General features: G+C 33.1%; 1 protein-coding gene across 9 annotated transcripts in view; it reads right to left on the bottom strand.

Moving 5' to 3' along the window:
* Window positions 1–21,358, bottom strand: part of pyd (zonula occludens-like protein polychaetoid) — a 79,896-nt gene that overhangs the window by 41,840 nt on the left and 16,698 nt on the right. For 3 of the 9 annotated variants that reach the window (XM_070634346.1, XM_070634347.1, XM_070634353.1), the window contains exons 2-3: window positions 17,947–18,001; window positions 6,938–7,205 (exon numbers count right to left, since the gene is read on the bottom strand). In XM_070634346.1, the coding sequence (XP_070490447.1) occupies window positions 6,938–7,205; window positions 17,947–18,001 (323 nt within the window). Of the gene's footprint in view, window positions 1–3,429; window positions 3,893–6,937; window positions 7,206–7,993; window positions 8,571–8,654; window positions 8,785–9,754; window positions 9,961–17,946; window positions 18,002–21,358 lie in introns of those variants that run through there. The other 6 variants (XM_070634348.1, XM_070634349.1, XM_070634352.1 and 3 more) reach the window with 6 other exon arrangements.

Raw genomic sequence — 21,358 nt, 5'->3', positions numbered from 1 at the left:
ATCTATTAAATGTATTGTATATGTCACTATCGAGTTAATCACCTTGTTATATAACTTTTTTTTGAGGTGCCATGAATATAATTAACGAAGAATCAAATTTCATAGATGATATTGTCATAAAAATCAGTCATTTTTCATTGACTGGATGTGCTTCTTTTTTTTGTATATTTTGCATTAATGACCCCAATCGACAAGTCTTTTAATGAGGATTAATAATTCTTGTATCATTGAGCATTGATGATGTTTCGTTTAGTCATAAATTTTGAATACTTTAAATTGTTTGGTGATGTCGCAGCTCAATGTTGTTTTTAAGTTCCCAGAACTGGTAATTAATTCATTATTGTTAAGATTCTTACTACCAATTATCTCCCATTTTATGTCAAATATTTTACTCAGTTCTTAAAACGAGCCTAAAAAAATTCTAAAATCTATTGATGTTTTTCGTTTGTGACGTCACATGTGATGGTGAAATATATTGCGAAATCAATTCTAAAGAGTTTTTGAAATTTAAATTTTAACGGATTTTGGCAATTCAAATTTTAACGGTCTTTGTGAATTCAAACTTTAACAGCTTTTTGAACTTTATGTTTAAATTTTTAATGCTTTTGAAACTAACATTTTAACAGTTTTTTAAAATTAAAATTTTAACGGATTTTTGAAATTCAAATTTACACAATTTCTCGAAGTTCAAATTTAAACGATGATTTCAATTTAAAACCGTTAAGGTTTTTTAATAATTCAAATTCCAACTGTTATTGAACTCCAAATTTTAAAGGTTTTTTGAAATTCAAATTCAAACGTTTTTTGCAATCAAATTTTAACTGATTTTTAAAATTGATAATTTAACGGTTTTTCCAGTTTCAAATTTCAAAGAAGATTTGAAATTCCTATTTTAACGGTTTTAAAAAGTCAAATTTCAGCCTTTTTGGCTATCAAATTTCAACACTTTTTCAAAATTGAAATTCTAACGGTTTTTTGGGCTTTCAAATTAGAACTATTTTCTAAATTAGTGATCAAGCCTCCAAAAATCTCCAAAAATTCCAATCCCATTACACATCACTTCCCATCGATCCTCTCCACTCCATCTCTATGACTTTTTATATTTAATATTTCTTCTACACAGATTCTTATGCAAATCAGATTGACTCTCGTGCAGGTGTGTCTCAACATTATTATTGGATATACATGTATATTTAAATGTGTGCTAAATATTCCTTTCAATTTCAATGTCTCTCTGTTGTTTCTATTACTCTCGATTTTTTGGAATGTCTACAACCCAACTCTTATTTCTCCGTCGTATCCAATATTTTTTTGAATTCATTAAAGTAAGTCGTGCTATGACAATTTAAATATATGAAGAGAAAATAGGCGATCAAAAGATGATAATTGAGGTAAATTAAGCTCAATTTAATAGCTGATCATAAAGCTCAAAATAATTAAGAAATTATATCAATAATCGCACGTGGGACGCGACATCCAGCACACGTTTAAAAGGCTTAATTGACATTTTTTGTCATAATCGGATTTTCATCTATTTAAATGCACAGTAAATTGAGGACTTTACGGATGTGCTTTTTTGATGAGATAATTTAATTAAGATTTTTTATCAATTAAGAAATTGTCTAAGCAGGCAGCACAAAAAAACGAGAGCATGGATGTCCAAAGAGGATTAAAAATAAATTTAAGTGCTTCAAAACCTCACAAATGTTTCGACCAAAACATTTGAGGGGTTTTCGATGTTTACTGCGTGAAATGAAATTTGAAACCTTTATTTCCCCAATATTAATGCACAACGCACGCTTCTATGTCTTCTTATTCATCATATTGATATCAATCAAAGCAGGAAATTGATAAAAAAAAAGAAATTCTTAAGAAAATATTTAGATGAAATTTAAGCTGACTTTTAAAAGTGACTCCTATGGAGCGATTTATTGGATGGAATATGGAATGAGGAAAGAATTTGACTTTATGTCTAGAATTTTTATGAGTTTTGCATGTTTTTTTTTAGATTATCTTGTTGAAAATTATGACTGAGGTGTGTTGATTTATATAGTTTTGGTGGATTTAGTCAAGTGGATGGGTTGAGAATAAAGCAATAATTGCAGATTCAAGGAATTCCTAATTTTAAAATAATTATTAAAGTGAATATCAGATTTTCTGGTCTGAAGCTAGTGAAATAGCTTAAGAGCTAGGCACTTACTCCATTTCAACTTAGGAATCTAAATTTGAAGTTGCAAAATAGGTTTTGTACCTCGAACCAAACGAAAGGGTTTTATAATTATCTAGAACCTTATTATCATGAAGTGTCAGCACCAGGGATACATTTACAGGGTTTGGAGTCATTCCTGCTCCCCTTTTTGGACAATATTCTTCAATTTTCTAGGAATTTTAGTTAGTGAGTAAGTAAGTATAGTTTATTATCAGAGGTATTTATATTACATTAGGATATATTAGGATTTTAGAGACAAAATTCCTAATCAAGCCTCCCCATCCCCTTAAAACTCCTCTGGGCTACACTCTTTTGATGCAGATGAATGAACAGTAAATTTAAACTACATATACGGACTGATTAGTAATTAAGAGAGTTAGAAATGGACTAGAATTGCATCCAAAATCCAATCCCAACCAAATGTTGAGTCACTAATGTATTAGCCCGTAAGACATTCAGTGTAGAACTGTCTGAAAATCTGGCCTCAGGCCAGCATGACTCTAGTTCTAAACGGCATTTGATGAAATGAGGTATTAAGCCAGCACTAAATCCTGGTTAATTTAGATGAAATCCAACCTCAGACCAGAGCGAAGACCAGAGTCAAGTCAGTCTGGCTCCAGATTTTTTGGCCATTTCTACGCAGTTTCCTTTCCATGTAACTCAATCAAATTAACAAGATTTTGCGTCAATTATCACAAATTAACAAAGAAAATAGTCTCGATTCCAATTAAGTAGACTATGTGTGATTTTGTATTTAGTTTAAACTATACTATCTGACACTCTATTGTGCTAAAGAGTGAAAGGTGTCATAAACAAATGGATCAATTAATTATTGAATATAGAACAAAGAAAATCACACCCACTGTGCAACTAGTCGTACGACAAATATGACATTTTGATGTCTTTGTTCATATTTTCGTTCAAATGCACAAGTTCAATTCCTTTGAATTTAGCAGAGCTCGAAGTCGATATGGTTGAAGTCGACTCGAGTCGATTCGACTCGACTTCGAGCTCTGGAATTTAGTAAAAAGCTCTAAAAATTCACCCTTTAAACACTCACTCTTTAAGCCTCACTTCCATCACCCATTACCTCACAAAAAAATTCCATTCAGTCACTCTCAGTATATTTTACAATCTTTAAAGGTACAATAACAATAATAATGACAATCTATGTGATGATCACATAGTCACATATACAGTACACAGTACACAGAACCCACCTTCATATGAAGATAATGATGCTGTTGATTTTGATATTGTTGTAAAAGCCATCGACTTGATGGCAAATTTTTACTTGATGTTAATGGCAATTGAGGCGGATTTCGTTGTGTTATCAATAATCCATTCTGATCATTTACACCCACTCGCGGTGAATCAGCATTAATATGCGTACGATAATCATTTTGGAAGAAATAATTTGCAGGATAGAAATTTTTTGTAAATAAATTTGATGATACGTAAGACGTTTTAAGACGTCGACGGTGTGTTGATGACTTTTTATGTTTTTTTGATTTTTTCTTAACGGCTTTTCGACTTGACACGTTGCTCTTTGGCTGTTTATCACGTTGGTGACAGGTCAGGAAATTTAAATGCATTTTTTTCACTTTTTTTTAAATTTTTTTTTTTACTTCCCAAAAGTTTTATTTACTTTCACATTCACGAACCGACATACGACGACTGATGAGAGTCTTCGCTTTTTTATAAATTAATTATTGCCTCCCTTTTTCTGGCTTCGAATTTCAAGTTCGCATATTTGTTTGACTTGCGTATGACACAATGTGTATTGGTTACCAAACTAATACCAATAATTATTATTCAATGCTGCCTTCTATCTGTTGTTCATTTTAAAATAGATTGTTTTACTGCGAACATGTAAATAGAGACTGCATGTGTGACTGGAGGGCATGGAACTTATGGTTTTTTTGGATAAAAAAGTCTGTTTTGTTGAACTGGAATTTACGTTGTATTTTTGAAAATATTGATGTTGATGGAGTGGGGTAAGCTACTAAGTGAGCAATTGACGCGAAAATTCTCGCATCTTTTGTTACTGAATGCACTATTGATGCAAAAAAAATTGCATCTTTTGTTACTGAATGCACTTTTGATGCAAAAGTTTTTGCTTCTTCTGTTACTGAATGCACTTTTGAAGCAAAAATTTCTGCTTCTTTTGTTATTGAATGCACTTTTGATGCGAAACTTTTTGGATCTTTTAGTTATTGAATGCACTTTTGATGCAAAACTTTTTGGATCTTTTAGTTATTGAATGCACTTTTGATGCAAAACTTTTTGCTTCTTTTGTTACTGAATGCACTTTTAAAGTGAAAATTTTTGTGTCTTTTGTTACTGAATGCACTTTTGATGCGAAACTTTTTGCATCTTTTGTTACTGAATGCACTTTTGATGTGAAACTTTTTGTATCTTTTGTTACTGAATGCACTTTTGATGCGAAACTTTTCGGATCTTTTAGTTACTGAATGCTATTTTGAAGGGAAACTTTTTGCTTCTTTTGTTACTAAATGCTTTTTGGATGCGAATTAATTTGCATCTTTTGTTCATGCGAAACTATCTGGATTTTTTCTGAATTGCTTGAATCTAAACTAACAGCAATCAACATTCATATTCCCCTTAGAAAATTCCAAAACTAATCAATCCTTCAATATCCAGTAATATTCCATGTTAATCAAACCACATCAAACAACTTCCTAAAAACACAAAATAACTTTATTCACACACAATTTGTTGACACAAAAATCCCCGCAACATGCCAACCAAAAAATCTAATCAAAAATTGCTCCTACCATCAACGATTAATTTCTTCCAATCACAATACCTACATAAATTAAATGCGCATTATCAATCGATGCCAGTTGCATCTCCCTTCCATTTTTCTCAGACCAACACAACTTCATTATAAGTCGATTAGCGCGAGCTGTTGACAATATCCCCAATTTTTACTTACAGTATAGACGTCGTCATATGCACACATGGTGCTTATGAATCAATCAATGAGGGGCAATTTTCATTCATAAATGTAGTAAGCATTGACATCAGAGTGGCAAAACAGGCACCTGTGACAGGTAAAAACCGTACAAATTCTTGATAATTTTGTATGGTTTTTGTAAGGACATTTGTATGGTTTTAAAAGAAAAACCATACAAATTAGCAAAAATTTGAACAGTTTTCACTTGTCACATGTGCCTGTTTTGCAACTCTGGTTGACACACCTGAATATCAGTGATATTTACCGTAATTACATCATATCGTAACTCAGTCCTTATCAATGTCTTGTTGTTATTTCTATATTTATACATTTTTAGGGGTAAGAAAGTACGAGGGTTGCAAGATATTGTATCTAAATGTTCATGTTAATGGAATGACCACAAGCAATACATTACTTAACCTTGAAGGTATACACAAATGTTCAGCTTTTTAAAAACATTTAGATCCGAAAATATTCTCTCTTTTTAATCTAATTAATGCATGACTCCTGTGCAGAAATCGTTTACGGTTATGCTTGTATTGTCAATTAAGCTTAATAGTGTGTGGAATTGAATATTTTTTATGCACAGAGACAGGAATTTGTTGTGTGTTGCAAAAATCACGCAATTGTGAATACATTAATTTTCATTTATGACAACTTTTTATTTTGTTGTGAGAGATAAATTGTCTATAAAATATATTTATAGTGGGGATATTTTAGGGACTAGGATTGGAAACTATAGAGGGGTTATTAAGGGATATTTGAGGATCTTTGAGGTAAGGTATCTAAGGATGTTTTGTAGAATGTTGAGACAAAAGAGATGCTTGAAGGAATTTGATTAATATTGAGAATTTAGGGGATATTTTACGGGATATTTAGGGATATTCTAGGGAGTATTTTGAGAGACATTCGGGGATATTTTATAAAACATTAAGACAAAAGGGACACTTGAAGTAATTTGATAAGCATTGTCCATTTAAAAAATAAAATTTAGGGGATATTTAGGGATATTTTAGGGGATATTTTGAGGAATATTGAAACAAATGAGATATTTGAAATAACTTGATGAACACTGAGAATTTAGGTGATATTTTAGGGGATATTTAGGGATATTTTGATAATTTTTTTAAATTTCCTAATATTTTAGATGATCCTTGAGTTATACAGCTCTTATAAAGTTGCTTTCATATCAAAGAAGCTTTAAAATTAAAAAATTCATAGATTGAGGCTATTGACCAAGACAGTATTGAATTTGATGTTGGAACTTGATAAGCTGTAGCCAGCGATAGTGCCATTTTCAGGCGGCATCTGAGTAAGACTATAAGCCACAATTAATCTGTACAGCCAGTAAAGTAAGTAAGCAAGTAAATAAACCACAAAGTACCCACACCTTGCAATTGCCATTCTATGAATTTTCATTAAAAATTTATTGCAATAAAATAGCCACTGACCAGACCAAACATAAAATTACCACAGAAAATCGGATTTTCATCCCAAAAATTTATCTTTTTACACTCATACGTGAGTGAATTCCAATTCCTTTTATTAAATTTGTACAAAATATTTTGTTCACCCTCAAAAATAATACACCAACACATGTGAGTATGCATTAGGATTTTAATAAATTTCTATGGATATCGAGAGAAAATTCCCTTGAGTCAAGAATAACTAATATTATTTGGGGGGTTGATCAAAGAAAGGAAGTAATATGTATTCAATGACTCAGCATCGAAGGATTTAAAACTCACCATATTTTCCTCTTCAACTTGATCTGCTAGAACTTCTATTGCCTCATTCATCGACCGTATACTTCGTTTTCCAACTTTTCCGTTTAAATTGCGACTGTTTACTTTATCACATCCATAATCACTATATCCTGGCGAACTATAGCGCTTTGATCTTCCGTTTGTACCATAATTGCCATTTGTGCCATAATTGCCATTTGTGCTGAGATGTTGGTGATTTTGTTGCGATATTAGAGGTGTGGGTGAGCGGCTAGACTCGTGTTGTGTATCCCTGTATGATGAAATATAAAAAAAATGGAAAGAAATTGAATTATTATCGATTTTGCTTTTACTTGATGCTGCATATTTTGATGGATTTTTTAATGGAAAATTTTAATTTAATGTTTATTTTGAGTGGATGTCTGATTGAAGTGTTTATTGGATGTAAATATTTTTGAATTGATTTAAGGGATTAATGAGATTTTTTGATTTTATTATGATGAATTTATTGGGATTTTGATGAAATATGGCTGAATTTTTCAAGTTTTTAAAAAAGTTGCTCAGTTTTGGTCAAAACTTTGCTCAATTTCATTTAAAGTTGTCAAAAATTTTGCGAAGTTTCAATCAAAATTGTCAAAAATTTGCTCAGTTCTAGTCAAAATTGTCACAAATTTGCTCAGTTTCTGTCAAAATTGTCAAAAATTTGCTCAGTTTTAGTCAAAATTGTCAAAAAGTTGCTCAGTTTTAATTAAAATTGTCAAAAATTTGCTCAATTTTAGTCAAAATTGTCAAAATTTTGCTCAGTTTAAATCAAAATTGTGAAAAAATTTGCCAAAGTTTTGCTCAGTTTTAATTAAAAATTGTCATATTTTTGCTCAATTTCAGTCAACATTGTCAAAAAATTTGCTCAGTTTAAGTCAAAATTGTCAGAAATTGGCTCAGTTTTAATCAAACTTGTCAAAAAGTTGCTCAGTTTTAGTCAAAATTTGTGCGTCCTAATAGCTCATCTCATGAAACTTCTAACTCGATTCCCCACAAAAAAATCACATAAATTTAATTAAATTTCCAACAAATAAAAACCTTCTCAACCGCTTCGGTATTGCTGACAGTGGAAGGAAGTAACCAAACTGTGGTTGCGGTACAGAATTGACTTCCTCAATTGATAATAAGCTTCCATTGCCCAACGAAGATGCTTGTTCACTATTAGCAATCAATTCCGATATACTTTGCAAAAAAATATTTTCCGATGATTTCGTTAATTCGTCACTAATTTCACTTTCAGTTTCACCGCTCGTACTTGCCGTGGCATCGACATCAGCCATGTTTATTTAATTTTCTTAATTAACTCTAATTGATAATGAATTTTTCTCACTTTATACTATTTCTGTATGTGTATGTTTATATCCAACATCGGCAGACAGATTAGTGACGTAATTTACAACTTTTTTTTACGCGAAACGATCCTAATTATAGAGCACAAAATGCTCAGCCGACACACATCGTTTTTAATTTTTCGTGGAATTGAATATTCTCATGAAAAAAGTGCACAACTTCTTATTCTTTCACAGTTTTTTAAGTAATTTTTGTGTCACTAGAAATGCTTGAACTGTTGATCATTCAAAGGTAATTAAAGCATTAATGACTCAAACGATGAAGGCTGTATTTACAAATTATTAAATGTTATAAATTAGAAAACTTTAATTATTTTCATTATGCAAGATATAAAGCAGCTCTTATTCACCTCTAACTTCTTCCCAAGGCTTCTCCCTCTATGCTACATTTAAATAACAATTACTTCATTTCCTTCAAATTTAAAGAGCAACATCGAAAATGGAATTTCATTTAATTATAGGAATTTGTACTGTATATTCACATTCTTGCTCTAATTTTTTCAATAAAAGCTGCTTTTTTGGCACACAGAATGTGTATTTATGAATTTCTTTTGTCTCGTTAAAAAGCCGGCAATTAAAATTACATGTTTCTTTGAAATGAAGCGGTTTTTGCGATTTAGGGCTTATTGTAGTTGAGTCTTGCTGCTTTTTTTGCATGCAATTGCAGTTGTGTAATGTTTTGTTGTGGCTTCTGAATGCAAATATGATTGAAATGCTTTTTGAAATGAGAATTTTAATTTATAGGCAAATAATTGGAGGGAAACATTTTAATTTGAATTTTTGAAGGCCGTTAAATTATTTAGTTTCATTATTTAAGCTAAATACATGCTTTTGCAACTGAAAACTATTGCAATTCATGTCTTGCCACTTTTTTAGACACGAATTCACTTACATCTCTTTAATTAAGCAATTCTAGAAGAAATAATCAACAAAAAACTTTTCGAGGTGGAGAAAAAATTTGGAAAATTCAAATTCAAATCTACAAAAGCCGTTATTATGATTCCCTATCATTCAAACCCTATAAAGATAGTCATTATCCACACAATTCATCACCATTGAGTCATTAACACAATTAAAATACTTTTCTCTGAATTAAAAACACAAATATGCGTCAATAGCCTCAAATGCAAATATTTATCCACCCACAAAAACACAAAAAAATTTTTTCGCATGGTTTCTCCAATGACAGTTTTCATTCTCGTCACATTGAGTCAAAAGGAAGCAAAATAACTTGTCGAAAAAAGGCAAGTTTTCTTCTTAAAATAAAGAAATTCCACATTTTTTTAAATTTCATCAAGTTCCCCCCATAAAATGCACTCAAATTAATACGAGACGAAGGCATGCGACTTCATGTTGACTTGAATGTGACAGATGGATAATTATGACTGTGATCGTTTAGTTTAGTTGACGATGGGCGTCAATTGATTCACAATGTCTCGTGATTTATTACACTTATTATACTAAATCTGCTTTTAATTTGTGTATTTTTTTTTTTTTTTTTTTGAAAAACTTCCGCTAACAAATTTTCATTTTCATTTTTTTTATTCAGGTGGTATTTTATTACTAGACAGACAACGAGATCATAAATTGACTGTGACCGAAAAAAAGATTTTTCTTTTGCTATATTATTTTTCAATTCTTGCACTTTTAATCTGAACGACTAGAAAATAAAGACTAAAAGTCTCACAATCATGCATGTTTATTCTCAATTTTTTCTCTTTGGCGTCGGCAGCAATAGTCAGCAGCATGTGATGATATTTTAAGAATGAATTTTTATTTTGTTGATTTTCTTTCTCCACTGAAAATTTTTTACACTCTTTAGCGCATTTTCTCAGAAAAGGTGTCATCTGTCCGATTCAGTTAGTCCGATTCAGTTTATCCGACTCAGTTTGTCCGATTCAGTATGTCCGACTCATTCTGTCCAACTCAGTTTGTCCGATTCAGTTTGTCCGATTCAATCTGTCCGACTCAGTCTGTCCAACTCAGTCTGTCCGATTCAGTCTTTCCGATTCAGTCTGTCCGATTCAGTTTGTCCGACTCAGTTTGTCCGATTCAGTATGTCTGACTCAGTCTGTCCGATTCAGTCTTTCCGATTCAGTCTGTTCGATTCAGTTTGTCCGATTCAACATGTCCGATTTAGTCTGCCCGACTCAGTCTGTCCGACTCAGTTTGTCCGATTCAGTTCGTCCAACTCAATCTCTCCAATTCAATCTATTCGGATCAGTCGGTCCGACTCAATTTGTCTGACTCAGTCTGTCCGACTCAACCAGTCCGACTCAGTATGTCAAACTTAAACTGTCCGAATAAGTTTGTCCAATACAGTCTGTCTGACTCAAACTGTCCGACTCAATCTGTCTGACTCAATCTTTCTGACTAAATTTATCCGTCAAGCTATAAATGCGCTTTAATCGACCCCAAAATGACTCTGCATATTCTAATTTTTCCCATGTCGTCTCGTAAAGAACGAGAAAAATTTCGAGAAATAAAGATGTGAAAAAGAGAGGCATTAATTTGTTGAGAAGCACGAAAAGATCACTTTACAGAAATATTCGTGTAATGTTTACATTTGAGGTGTATTTGCTCTACTGTAATAAATACCAATCAGTACTTATGTACAACAAGAACTTTGACTGCGTAAATTTCCACTTCATTTGCCGCCAATTAGACTCACAACCAAAATTGTTTGGCTTCATTCATAAATTCATCAATTTTCATTTGACTCATTTACGCTCTGCACAATCAGATCATATAATTTGAATATATATGGGTCTCTATGTGCGGCAGTGAGTATAAATTGCTTAAATTATGTCAATCATGAACTGTTTCCAAAATATAATAAAATTAGACCATTTCACTTCCCTTTCTTTCACACTTCCGCAATGGTTAATCATAAAAGTCATATTTTATGTGTTTCTAAATGTTCAACTTGATGATTTGTTGCTGAACATCTACAAAAGAATTCCAAAAATTCACTTCCAAAAATAGCAACATTCTGAATTCCTCCAATTCCCCTCTAATGACCTGAATGCTTAAACATGGAGAAAATTAATCGGTTGCATGAAATACAAAATAAAAAAATCAAGTGCGAAAGTTCATAGCCAGAACAAGAAGTAAAGCATACATGCTAGGAAATAAAATAACTCAAACATTTACAGTAAAATATTGTCAGATCATTTAAATTAATGATCATTGATGAAATTTCTTCTTCTAGTTCTTCTATTCGTCTTCAATATTTCATCGTCGGCTCTTAATCGGTGTTTATTTTCGAGGGAGTTGAGTTAGTGATTGTGTACAGGGACATATTTACACTCATGGAAATCGAGTTTGGATATCTGTTTTGATTTAAATTTGAAAATTGTCATTTAAATGGGCATGGTTCGGTGGCGTAGAGTGTATAGTCTTAGGTCTGTTCCTAGAGTAGTAACCAATATGTCATAGGTTCGATTCCTGTTCTTAACCATTTTTCAAAGATTCAGAAATAAAATTTTGATATTTAAATTAAAAAATTGTCAGTTTTACTTCCCGTGCTTCAGTGGCCTAGAGGATAAAGTGCTAGGACAAGTCACCAAGAGGTAGTGAGTTCGATTCCTGCACCGAGCAATAATTTCAAAATTTAGACATTTAAGTCAAAAAATTGTGTCATTATACTTCACGTGTTCCTGTAGCCTAAAGGAAAGAGTAACCTGCAATTAACCAAGAGGGGTCATGAGTTCGTTTTCCACTTCAAGCAACTTTCAGGATTTTTCAATTTCAGAACGAATTGTAAAAATTCAAAAATTAAGACATTTTTCTTTGAGTGTAGCCATCATCTCCCTTCTATCAATGAGTCCCCTCCAACTACACCCCTGCATTCCAATCTCAATATTATTCTTCTGTATCAGGAATGTCTCAACATTGTATATACCGATCAGATTTTACATAGTCAGGCTCTTCACATGTTCTCTCGATAGACGATTAATTCCCGGAATTTTCGGAATCATTGAGAACGAATGAAGGAAAAAGAAAGAGAAAAACATTTAAATCAATTAATAAAAATATTCTGGGCCTCCCTAATCGAACAAATTTACATGCTTAATAAGATGTGTGTTCAGCCATCCATTGAATTCTAATTGCCCTTATTTTTGTGGGTCTCCCTGCATGTATTTAATGAATTTTGAATATTATTCATCATTTCGTTAATGAAGTCTACGACAAATATTCAGTTCCATAAACTTTATCTCATAAAATTATTGTCACTGTATACAAATGTCTACAACTACACACATGCCAGACGATCTCGATCAATAAATTCTCCCGTTTTTATTAACTTAATGCTCAGACGCTGACTCTTTTGCAGGCTTATAAATATGAACTCAGTTTTTTATCTTCATCGTTGTTGCTGTATTGCTCATACGTAATACATTCGTCTGCCACTTCTTCCTACTAGCTCTTTTTCATTATTTGTGAGTCAATAAAATTTTTTTACTCTGTGCTCAAAATTGTTTTGCATAAATTCAGCTTTTAGCAGCTGATTCTTCCCTTAGTGCTTATATTGACTGGAAGTCTGGATGCTTAACTTGTAGATTTAAATGCCTACAAGCTGATTAGCTGATTTACAAACTGATTGACTGACCTGTTGATAGATTGACAGACGTGTTGACTAATTGACTGACTTAAGGGATCATTAAATGAGTTATGGACTTGATTATTGACTAATTGACATACTGACTGATTGAGAAAAGGTTTGTCTTGATTTATAGGCACAGTTTTATCATTTTAGAGTAGTGATTATTAAGTATTATGAGGAACAGTGGACTGTTAACACTAGTAGATCAGTGCTGTCCAAGCAATGTGCCGCAAAATTCTTGAATATCGCTCAGAATCCCGACTTCTTGTTCGGAAATGTCATGAATCGTATGCCTTGTGGAATATCGGCCGTGGCTTACCATTAAGGTGTGCCATAGGACAAAAACGTTTAGACAGCACTGCTCTATATTACAAGCATTGCTGGGTTAGATAGAATCAGCAGGGACTGTGAATTAGAACTGTCAGGTACAGGTCATACTTCGCCATACTTGGTGCAACATTACAATGCAACAGTAATGAAGCTATACCGTACCGTGTCACATCAATCCCAAAGAAATCAACCCCTGAATTGAACTGCTTAGAAGGAATCTCTTGATGGACACATCAATCCACTGAACATCACTAATTAGCATGCGTTAGTCATCATCAGTAGCCACATCACAAACTCTTTAATCTCCATTTCCATTATCCAACAAATCCAGTCAATTTAACAAATATTTACTAATCTGTTGCGCTATAGAGTTACTTGAATAAACAGTTGACTAAATGATTGTCAACTTAATTACTTGTTCTGCTAATTGTCGAACAAACTAACTGTTTAAATTACTAACAGATGACATAATGTTTGAATATCTAAATGGCAGATTTTGTAGAATAGATTTCTACAGGAATTTACAGTAATGACATTAAGGATTGTGTACTTCCTTATATTAAAGATAAAGTAAAGGCTGAGGTCACTTAAAAGACGTGAAATGCATTCCCATTTGCTGCTGTAATTTATTTTATTTTCACACTCACTCAATCTTGTGGCATGACACATAGGAAATTGATAAAGGTATTGGATGTTGGATGCTATTCCTGAGATATGAGTTATGAGGATATTATTTATATTTCCGCTGGATTTATTTTGTTATCAATTGGAATGGATTTGTGTGATTCATCAAAGGGGGATATGATTAGTGGATGTCATACCAGGTGTATTGGAGAGGTTGGAAAGAAAATGCAGTTGTAATTTAAAGACACATTCCCACGGGCCCTATGTGAGTCAATAGATTTTTTGATTAGACCAAAGAATTGCTGGAATGGATCTGTAGAAAAGGACGCTAAAGTCCTTAACATTTCAAACTGGCAGAAGTACGCCAAGGATAGAGCCAGCTTTAGACGTTCTCTCTTGCCGGCAATAAATACACGTGCGCTCCAGCCAAGGTAGTAAGTAAATAAGTAAGGGTTTTTGATCGACTAGTAAGAATTTGACCTAGAAATACAACTAGTCAATTAGAATTCCCATCTTTTTGGAGCTGAGTACTATATTTTGACTACATTTGCGGTATCTAGTCAACAGAAGCATAGTCAAGGCAAAGATTAAGAGGGTTCGAGTTGGAAACATTGCCTCTGAGTCCAGTTTCCCAGGTTAATAAGTCAAAAAAAAGAAATCAAACCAAGAATTCTTGAAGAGAAGCTCTTGCACTTGGCATTAGAAATTAAAAAAAGAAAACCAACGATAGTTCCAGGTTCTTAGGGAAGTTATGGATCACAAATTATCTTTATTACCATTAAAGTAAGTAAGGAACAGACACCAGGACTTCAACTCTATTTAAGCAGCAAAAAAGGTGGGAATAAAAAATGAAATTAAATTCAATACAACACTTGAAAATTATGAGATTCGAACTCAAGAAGATACAACAATTCACTCAATGAATCCAGCATATTTATATAAACCCTTAACTCAAAATCTGCAAATTCCCAATATATTCCAAATCCATAAAAATTCCCTCAACTGCGCTCCATATGTCAATCATCCAGACAATCCAATGCATTTCCTACTAATTCCTTTCCTCCTTTCGATTTCACACACGAAAAATGAACAAAAAAAATTATTTTTATTGCATTCGGAAGAGAAAGAAAGCAAAAAAAAGTAAAATTGATGAGGAAGACAATGAAATGAAATCAAGAAGAAAGTAGCTCTGAATTTATTTGCACAATCTGCCTGTGTCTATAGATTTTAAATCACATCCACAATATGAGGAAATAAACCACACGCAAAAAAAATTTCTTTGTCTTTCTCATCGTTATTACCGAACTATTAATCAAGTGACATGTAAGAAACTTGATATTTTTTAAAAAAATCTCCCATAAAATTTATTGTCCATCCGATTGAGATTATTTTTGGAAATAGAATATTATGATGGATCTATCAAATTCGTGTATTCTATAAAAAACAATTTATGTACAATTTTTTATTGCCTTTTGGCGGTCAGACAAGAGGAATTGAGAGAATTTGAGATTAGTTTGCATGTCGCATGGAGATTGTTGATGTCATGATAGAGGAAATAGAGAAATAGTCATCAAATTGGGCAGATAGATGATTCATAAATGGTGATAATTGAAAAATTGGAGTCAATCAGTTGGAATCTCAAAGATGTCACGCTGTTTTGGAGTCTATGCTGTTCTATAGGGACTAGGAAGTGGGTGATCAAGTAGAATGTAGGTGATCTAATGCTTAAATCCAAAAAGGAGGACTTTGGGCAATCTGGACCACCCTTTTTTGGTCTGAAAGTTCTAAAGTTTCCGAACAGTCTCAATTTTCAGTATCGATATCGTGATTCTATTGTGTTATGTCCTCAGACCTAAATGGTGTAGATCAGTGTTGTCCAAACTTTCTTGAATCACGGCACATCTTATTGGTAAGCCTTGGAGGCACATGTTATTCGGAAATTGCACATTTCATGCCGTTCAAGATACCGATCAAGATACGGTATCATAGGAATAATCATAGGAAGTCATTCCCACCTGGAAGTCAAATGTCTGAACAAACCCGTTCAGGAGGTCATAACTAAACGATCCTCCTTAGATTAGACGTCTTGCAGTTCATGATACACAGTTTGGACAACATTGGTCATCGGAAGACACTCGATCCCGTTCCCACCTGGAAGTCCAATTTCTGAACCCACCCATTCTGGACGTCACATCTAAACGATCCAACTTAGATTAGACGTCTTACAGTTCATGATACATAGTTTAGGCAACACTGGTCTAGACTTATTGCGCAATCATAGGAAGACACTCGATCCCGTTCCCACCTGGAAGTCCAATTTCTGAACCCACCCATTCTGGACGTCACATCTAAACGATCCCCATTAGATAATTAACTCATTATCGAAATTACCCATAATCACATCCAAAATTGTCATCATCATTTAAGACAAAGCAATTTGCTACTCTATAAGCCAAATAGTAAACAACTTAATACTTGATAGAATTTCACTAAAAATCATCTTCTTATTTTGATTCCTCATAAAATAACTCACATCCGTTCCACATAAAATCCCAAGAACATCTTCATTCGAGCATTGTTGACTCTATAAAAATCTTTTGTGGCTTCCTGATTATTCCACGATAATAAATACACTGAAATCTTTGATCTGTTGCAATACATGCGAAGCCAACAAGAGTTGAATTTCCTCTGACATTTAAAGGGAAGTTCTTAATGATTATTACTTGATGTGCTGTGCATTGATCATTAACCTGAGGCTCATTGAAGTCTTACAGCAGTTGTAATTATCAATTTGTTATCCATTTACACAGAATCGGAAGTGTATTGTCAAGTCTTATGTCAGACATTCACGGACAGCATCATGTCACAAAAGTACCGCCTTATTTTGACTATTTTGGATCTAAATTATTCAAATATATTCAAAAATCCATAAAACGATTGAATATTTTTTTATGGACGGCGTTAACATAATCCGCAAACAGTTGAGACAGAGTCGGAGATAATTGTTGAGTAAATCACGAGATTGTCAATAGTAAAATCGCTAACGTCTTTATATTTGACATTTTATTATGTGGATTAAAGTCTTATCGTCTTATTCTTAATTTAATTTTTCGTCGTTTGAGTTAATAGTATTCTGATTTTGTTGAGTAGGAATTAGATGAGTTGGGGAATATGGATTTAAATGAGAATACTATGTTGGGTAAGAATGTAAACAAGGGGACTGTAACTAGTTTCAAAAAAGGGACTAGAACTAGCTTCAAAAAGGGGGGACTGTAACTAACTTCAAAAAGGAGACTGTAACTAGCTTCAAAAGTGGATGAGACTGTAACTAACTTCAAAAAGGGTACTGAAACTATCTTCAAAGAGGGGACTGTAACTAGCTTCAAAAAGCGTGGGACTGTAACTAACTTCAAAAAGCGGGGACTGTAACTTCAAAAAGGGGAGACTGTAACTAGATTTAAAATGGGGGACTGTAATTAACTTCAATAAGGGGAATGTAACTAGCTTCAAAAATGGAACTGTAACTAGCCTCATAAAGGGGACTGTAACTAGCCTCATAAAGGGGACTGTAACTAGCTTCAAATAGGGGACTGTAACTAGCTTCAAAATTGGGGGGCTGTAACTAGCTTCAAAATGGGGACTGTAACTAGCTGCAAAAAGGGGACTGTAATTAACTTCAATAGTGGATGAGACTGTAACTAACTTCAAAAAGGGTACTGAAACTATCTTCAAAGAGGGGACTGTAACTAGCTTCAAAAAGCGTGGGACTGTAACTAACTTCAATAAGGGGACTGTAACTAGCTTCAAAAGAGGACTGTAACTAGTTTCAAGAGGGGAGCTGTAACTAGTTTTAAGAGGGGGACTGTAGCTAGTTTCAAATAGTTTCATTCCTTCAAAATTATTGAAACCTGTTTCAAACCTTTCTTTACATCATCATTCCTTTATATTCCCCATTCAAAACTTCATATCAATTACCGAATTCCTTTTCACTTTCAATATAATCCCCAATCGTGTTCCACTCACGAAATTCCATCCAAAAATTCTTTTCATATACAAAATAAAAATAAATCTTCGTGACTTACCTATCATTGGTTGATGATGCTGATGATTCCCCATTGGAATTCTTTGGTGAATTTCCTGCAATTAAATGAATACAATTATTAATTGAAATTATGTTACAAGAACACAAGAAAATAAGAACTAAAAAATAAAACTTTTTTCCCATCATTAAGCATCATAATAATCCTCGTCTCGCCTTATAAGTTATTTTATAATTTGATTTTCTTTCAAATTGTTTTGATGCTTATTCATGTGAAGAAATTTCATTTTATTTCTCATTCTCTTCTTCTATCTTAATTGCATCACATTGGAGAAATATTTTTTGAAGCAGTAAGAAGCTCAAATGGAAACAAAATGCGACAATCGTCATGAGAAATACTAACGTAGGTGGACTGATGAATAAGCAGCATTTTGTTTTAGAATAGTTTTTGGAAAACGAGAATTTTTTGAGGTTTTAATCTTCAATGGCAAGTTGATGTGTATTTTGGAGATTGTAACACGTCAGGTGTCTTCTATGTGGTGTTTGAGTGGGATAAGGTTGCATTAATTATGTTTGATCATGTTTGTGATCCAGAAACTCAAATTATGCTCTATAAACAATGATTCTGGCTTACATTCAGGTATTAAAAGCCATAGCTAATCAGATACTGTTTGGTTCTAGTTATATCATCTACTTAGACACTGTCTGAACAAAACTTCAATTTGCAGTTTCCATAATATCAATATTGATGTAATTTCCATGAAATTTGATGAATTTACCTTCCGCTAAGTACGATCAGGACGACTTTTTACTCAATTTCTCATCAAGTCCTCTTCTTCCTCTTGAAAACTCAACACAGAACAGCACAGAACACGACAACAATCGCACAAAAATTCAAAAAAAAATTCCAAAATTCATCAAATCCTAAAAAAATCCAATGCCAACTTTGCTACAAACAAAATTTCAATTGAAACTTCAAAAGATCAATAAAAATTTTACAAAATTTCCATCAATTATTCCTCAAAAAAGCTTCTACATCCATCCATTACAATTCCATAAATCTCACATTGATCCGAAAAATTCCATCAGATTGCCTGAAGCCAACATGAAATATTCACAACAACAAAAAAAAGAGGATTTGCAATTCAATTTTCAAATTCAAAATAAAATAGAATAATTCATCCTTAAAAATATTCATGAATGAGTTTGACATAGCATGGATGAAAATAGATTTTTTGTTGGCATTTTTCCGAACAACACAGGCAAACCGTAATTTTTGGCATAAAAATGGTTCAAAATAAGCCGTCATAAAGCCATCAAGTCCACCCTGAGTGACACAAATGGAGAAGGCCCTAAGAGCTCCATGGCGAGTCTTCTTAATTTGGGTCGCTCGAGCATTTTGCCACTTGTCGGACGGCGTCGTAATGTTGCACTTGTAAACACATTGTAGCAGAGCTCGACGTCAACTTGAGTTTTGCATGCAGTTGAGTCGAATTTTCCATATAAAATTCGAGTCGACTTCGAGTTTTGCGTTGTGATGTTCGGGTTTATGTCCAAAATGACTGATACGTGTAAGCAAATGATACAATTGATCCTAACGAGTTACAACCTGTCTAGCGACAATCAGATAGATGTCATATAGTAGTTTGAAACAGTTTTAAATGCGAATTGTTATGATTTTTGCCCTACAACTGTCTTATGTACTATAAACAATGCCTAAAGTAGACTAGATTCACATTCTTCCAACTATTCGACATTCTACTACTAAGTCACATCCAAATCACTCTTCTGTCACCTTAAACACGAATATCATCCACTCTTTCCATCCATGCATACCTCAACAATATCAAAAAGTCAACAAAAAAACATGACAAATTCTAAAAATAGAATCAATTTTAAAAGGAACTGATTGAAAAGCTATAAAAAGAGACAGACAAGAACGATGATAATAAAACAAAAAAATGCCGAGGAAGTAGAGTAGAAAGAAGAGTAAAAGAGAATGCATTCATTGTGATATGGAAGTTGTAATTATCAGACAGAAGCAGGAAGGCGTTGATTATTGAATTAAGTGTACGAGAACCACAAAAAATGTATATCAGTGATACAAAATATTTTTATGAGGTTTTAAATTGTCAAATGAGAATTTATGGAACTGGAATTTTAATAATCCCGAAGGACTTGACATAAAATATTCATTTCGGTTTGTGATGTTAAAATTTTTAAATTCTATCAACTGGGGAAGCATTCATTAAGTTATTAGTTAAGTCAGGAAGTGCTTATCGTTTGAGGGATGAATTGTCAATGATGTGTGTTGGGAATCTAGGTATGATGCTAAATGCATCATTAGGTTGGTGCTAAATGCATCTATGAGACATTTTAGAGTTGAAGTAAGATCACATAGGTGGTCAATGAACTTATGGTCAAGTTTGAGGTACTAAAGTAGCATCTAAGAGATATTTTAGTGGCGGCAACAGAACACATGGGTGGCCAAAGAACTCACTGAAGGCAACTATCTGTAGAGGCGACTAGCAAGCAGCAACCAGCTAAATAACTAGTTTCAAACGAGATCTATGAGAAGTTATGGATCGCAATTGATCTTTATGAATGAAAGGTTCGACCGAGGACTGCATAGGCATCTACAACTGCACACAGATTGGTTACCACTGATCAAGAGTAATCTAGGGTCTAGTGATAGTATTGAAGCATGATCTAGGCTCTACTCTATATAAATAAGAGACATTCGTCGTGAGTCACGCTATATTTCTATAGGACAACAGCTTACGCTTAATACAAGGCTACAACCATATTCCTTAGCCTATGACCTAGATGGACGACTATATACTAGTGCTTACCCTACTTCCATATACTAGATCATGGATGGGCAAGCTGTGTGACGCCAAAATATATGAAATACCATGAATCATATGCCCTAATAAAAAAGGTGTCCACCACTGTCCTAGACCGATTTGATTCCCAATTCCAACTAAAACTATCCATACTAAAAACATCATTGCCAATCAACCCACAATAACAAAAAACAATCATAAAATGTACTTATGTTGACTACTGAGCTGCATTGATATACATATTTATGTAACATGCTTCAAAAACCAGTCTTATTTAATAGTTTACTTCCGAAACGTCATGCAGTTGCAGTCTATAAAAATTGTATATCAGAGAACTTATTATTTAAAGAGGGATTTTAACTTGAAATGCTGAAAGAACTTAAAAGTCCCTTGAGTTTATCGTATTTTGTAACCTCTACACCTGCTGTTATGCAGACATAAGTATATTGTTAAAAGGCATAACAAACAGTCACAACAGGTTGATGCATATTTTGTTGTTGGAATTGACTCTTAATTAAAGGTAGATAGGGGAATTTTTAAGGCTTTTTAGGATTGTTTTAAATGCTATAAAAAAAATTTATTTTGTATTCTTTTTTTGTGGATGCACTG

Source organism: Chironomus tepperi, unplaced genomic scaffold (genome assembly GCF_022539635.2).
Source record: "Chironomus tepperi strain 1889 unplaced genomic scaffold, CSIRO-AGI_Ctep_v1 contig_85, whole genome shotgun sequence".
NCBI lineage: Eukaryota > Metazoa > Arthropoda > Insecta > Diptera > Chironomidae > Chironomus > Chironomus tepperi.
The sequence above is the reverse complement of the archived record's forward strand: the minus strand, read 5'-3'. Positions and strand labels throughout refer to the sequence as shown.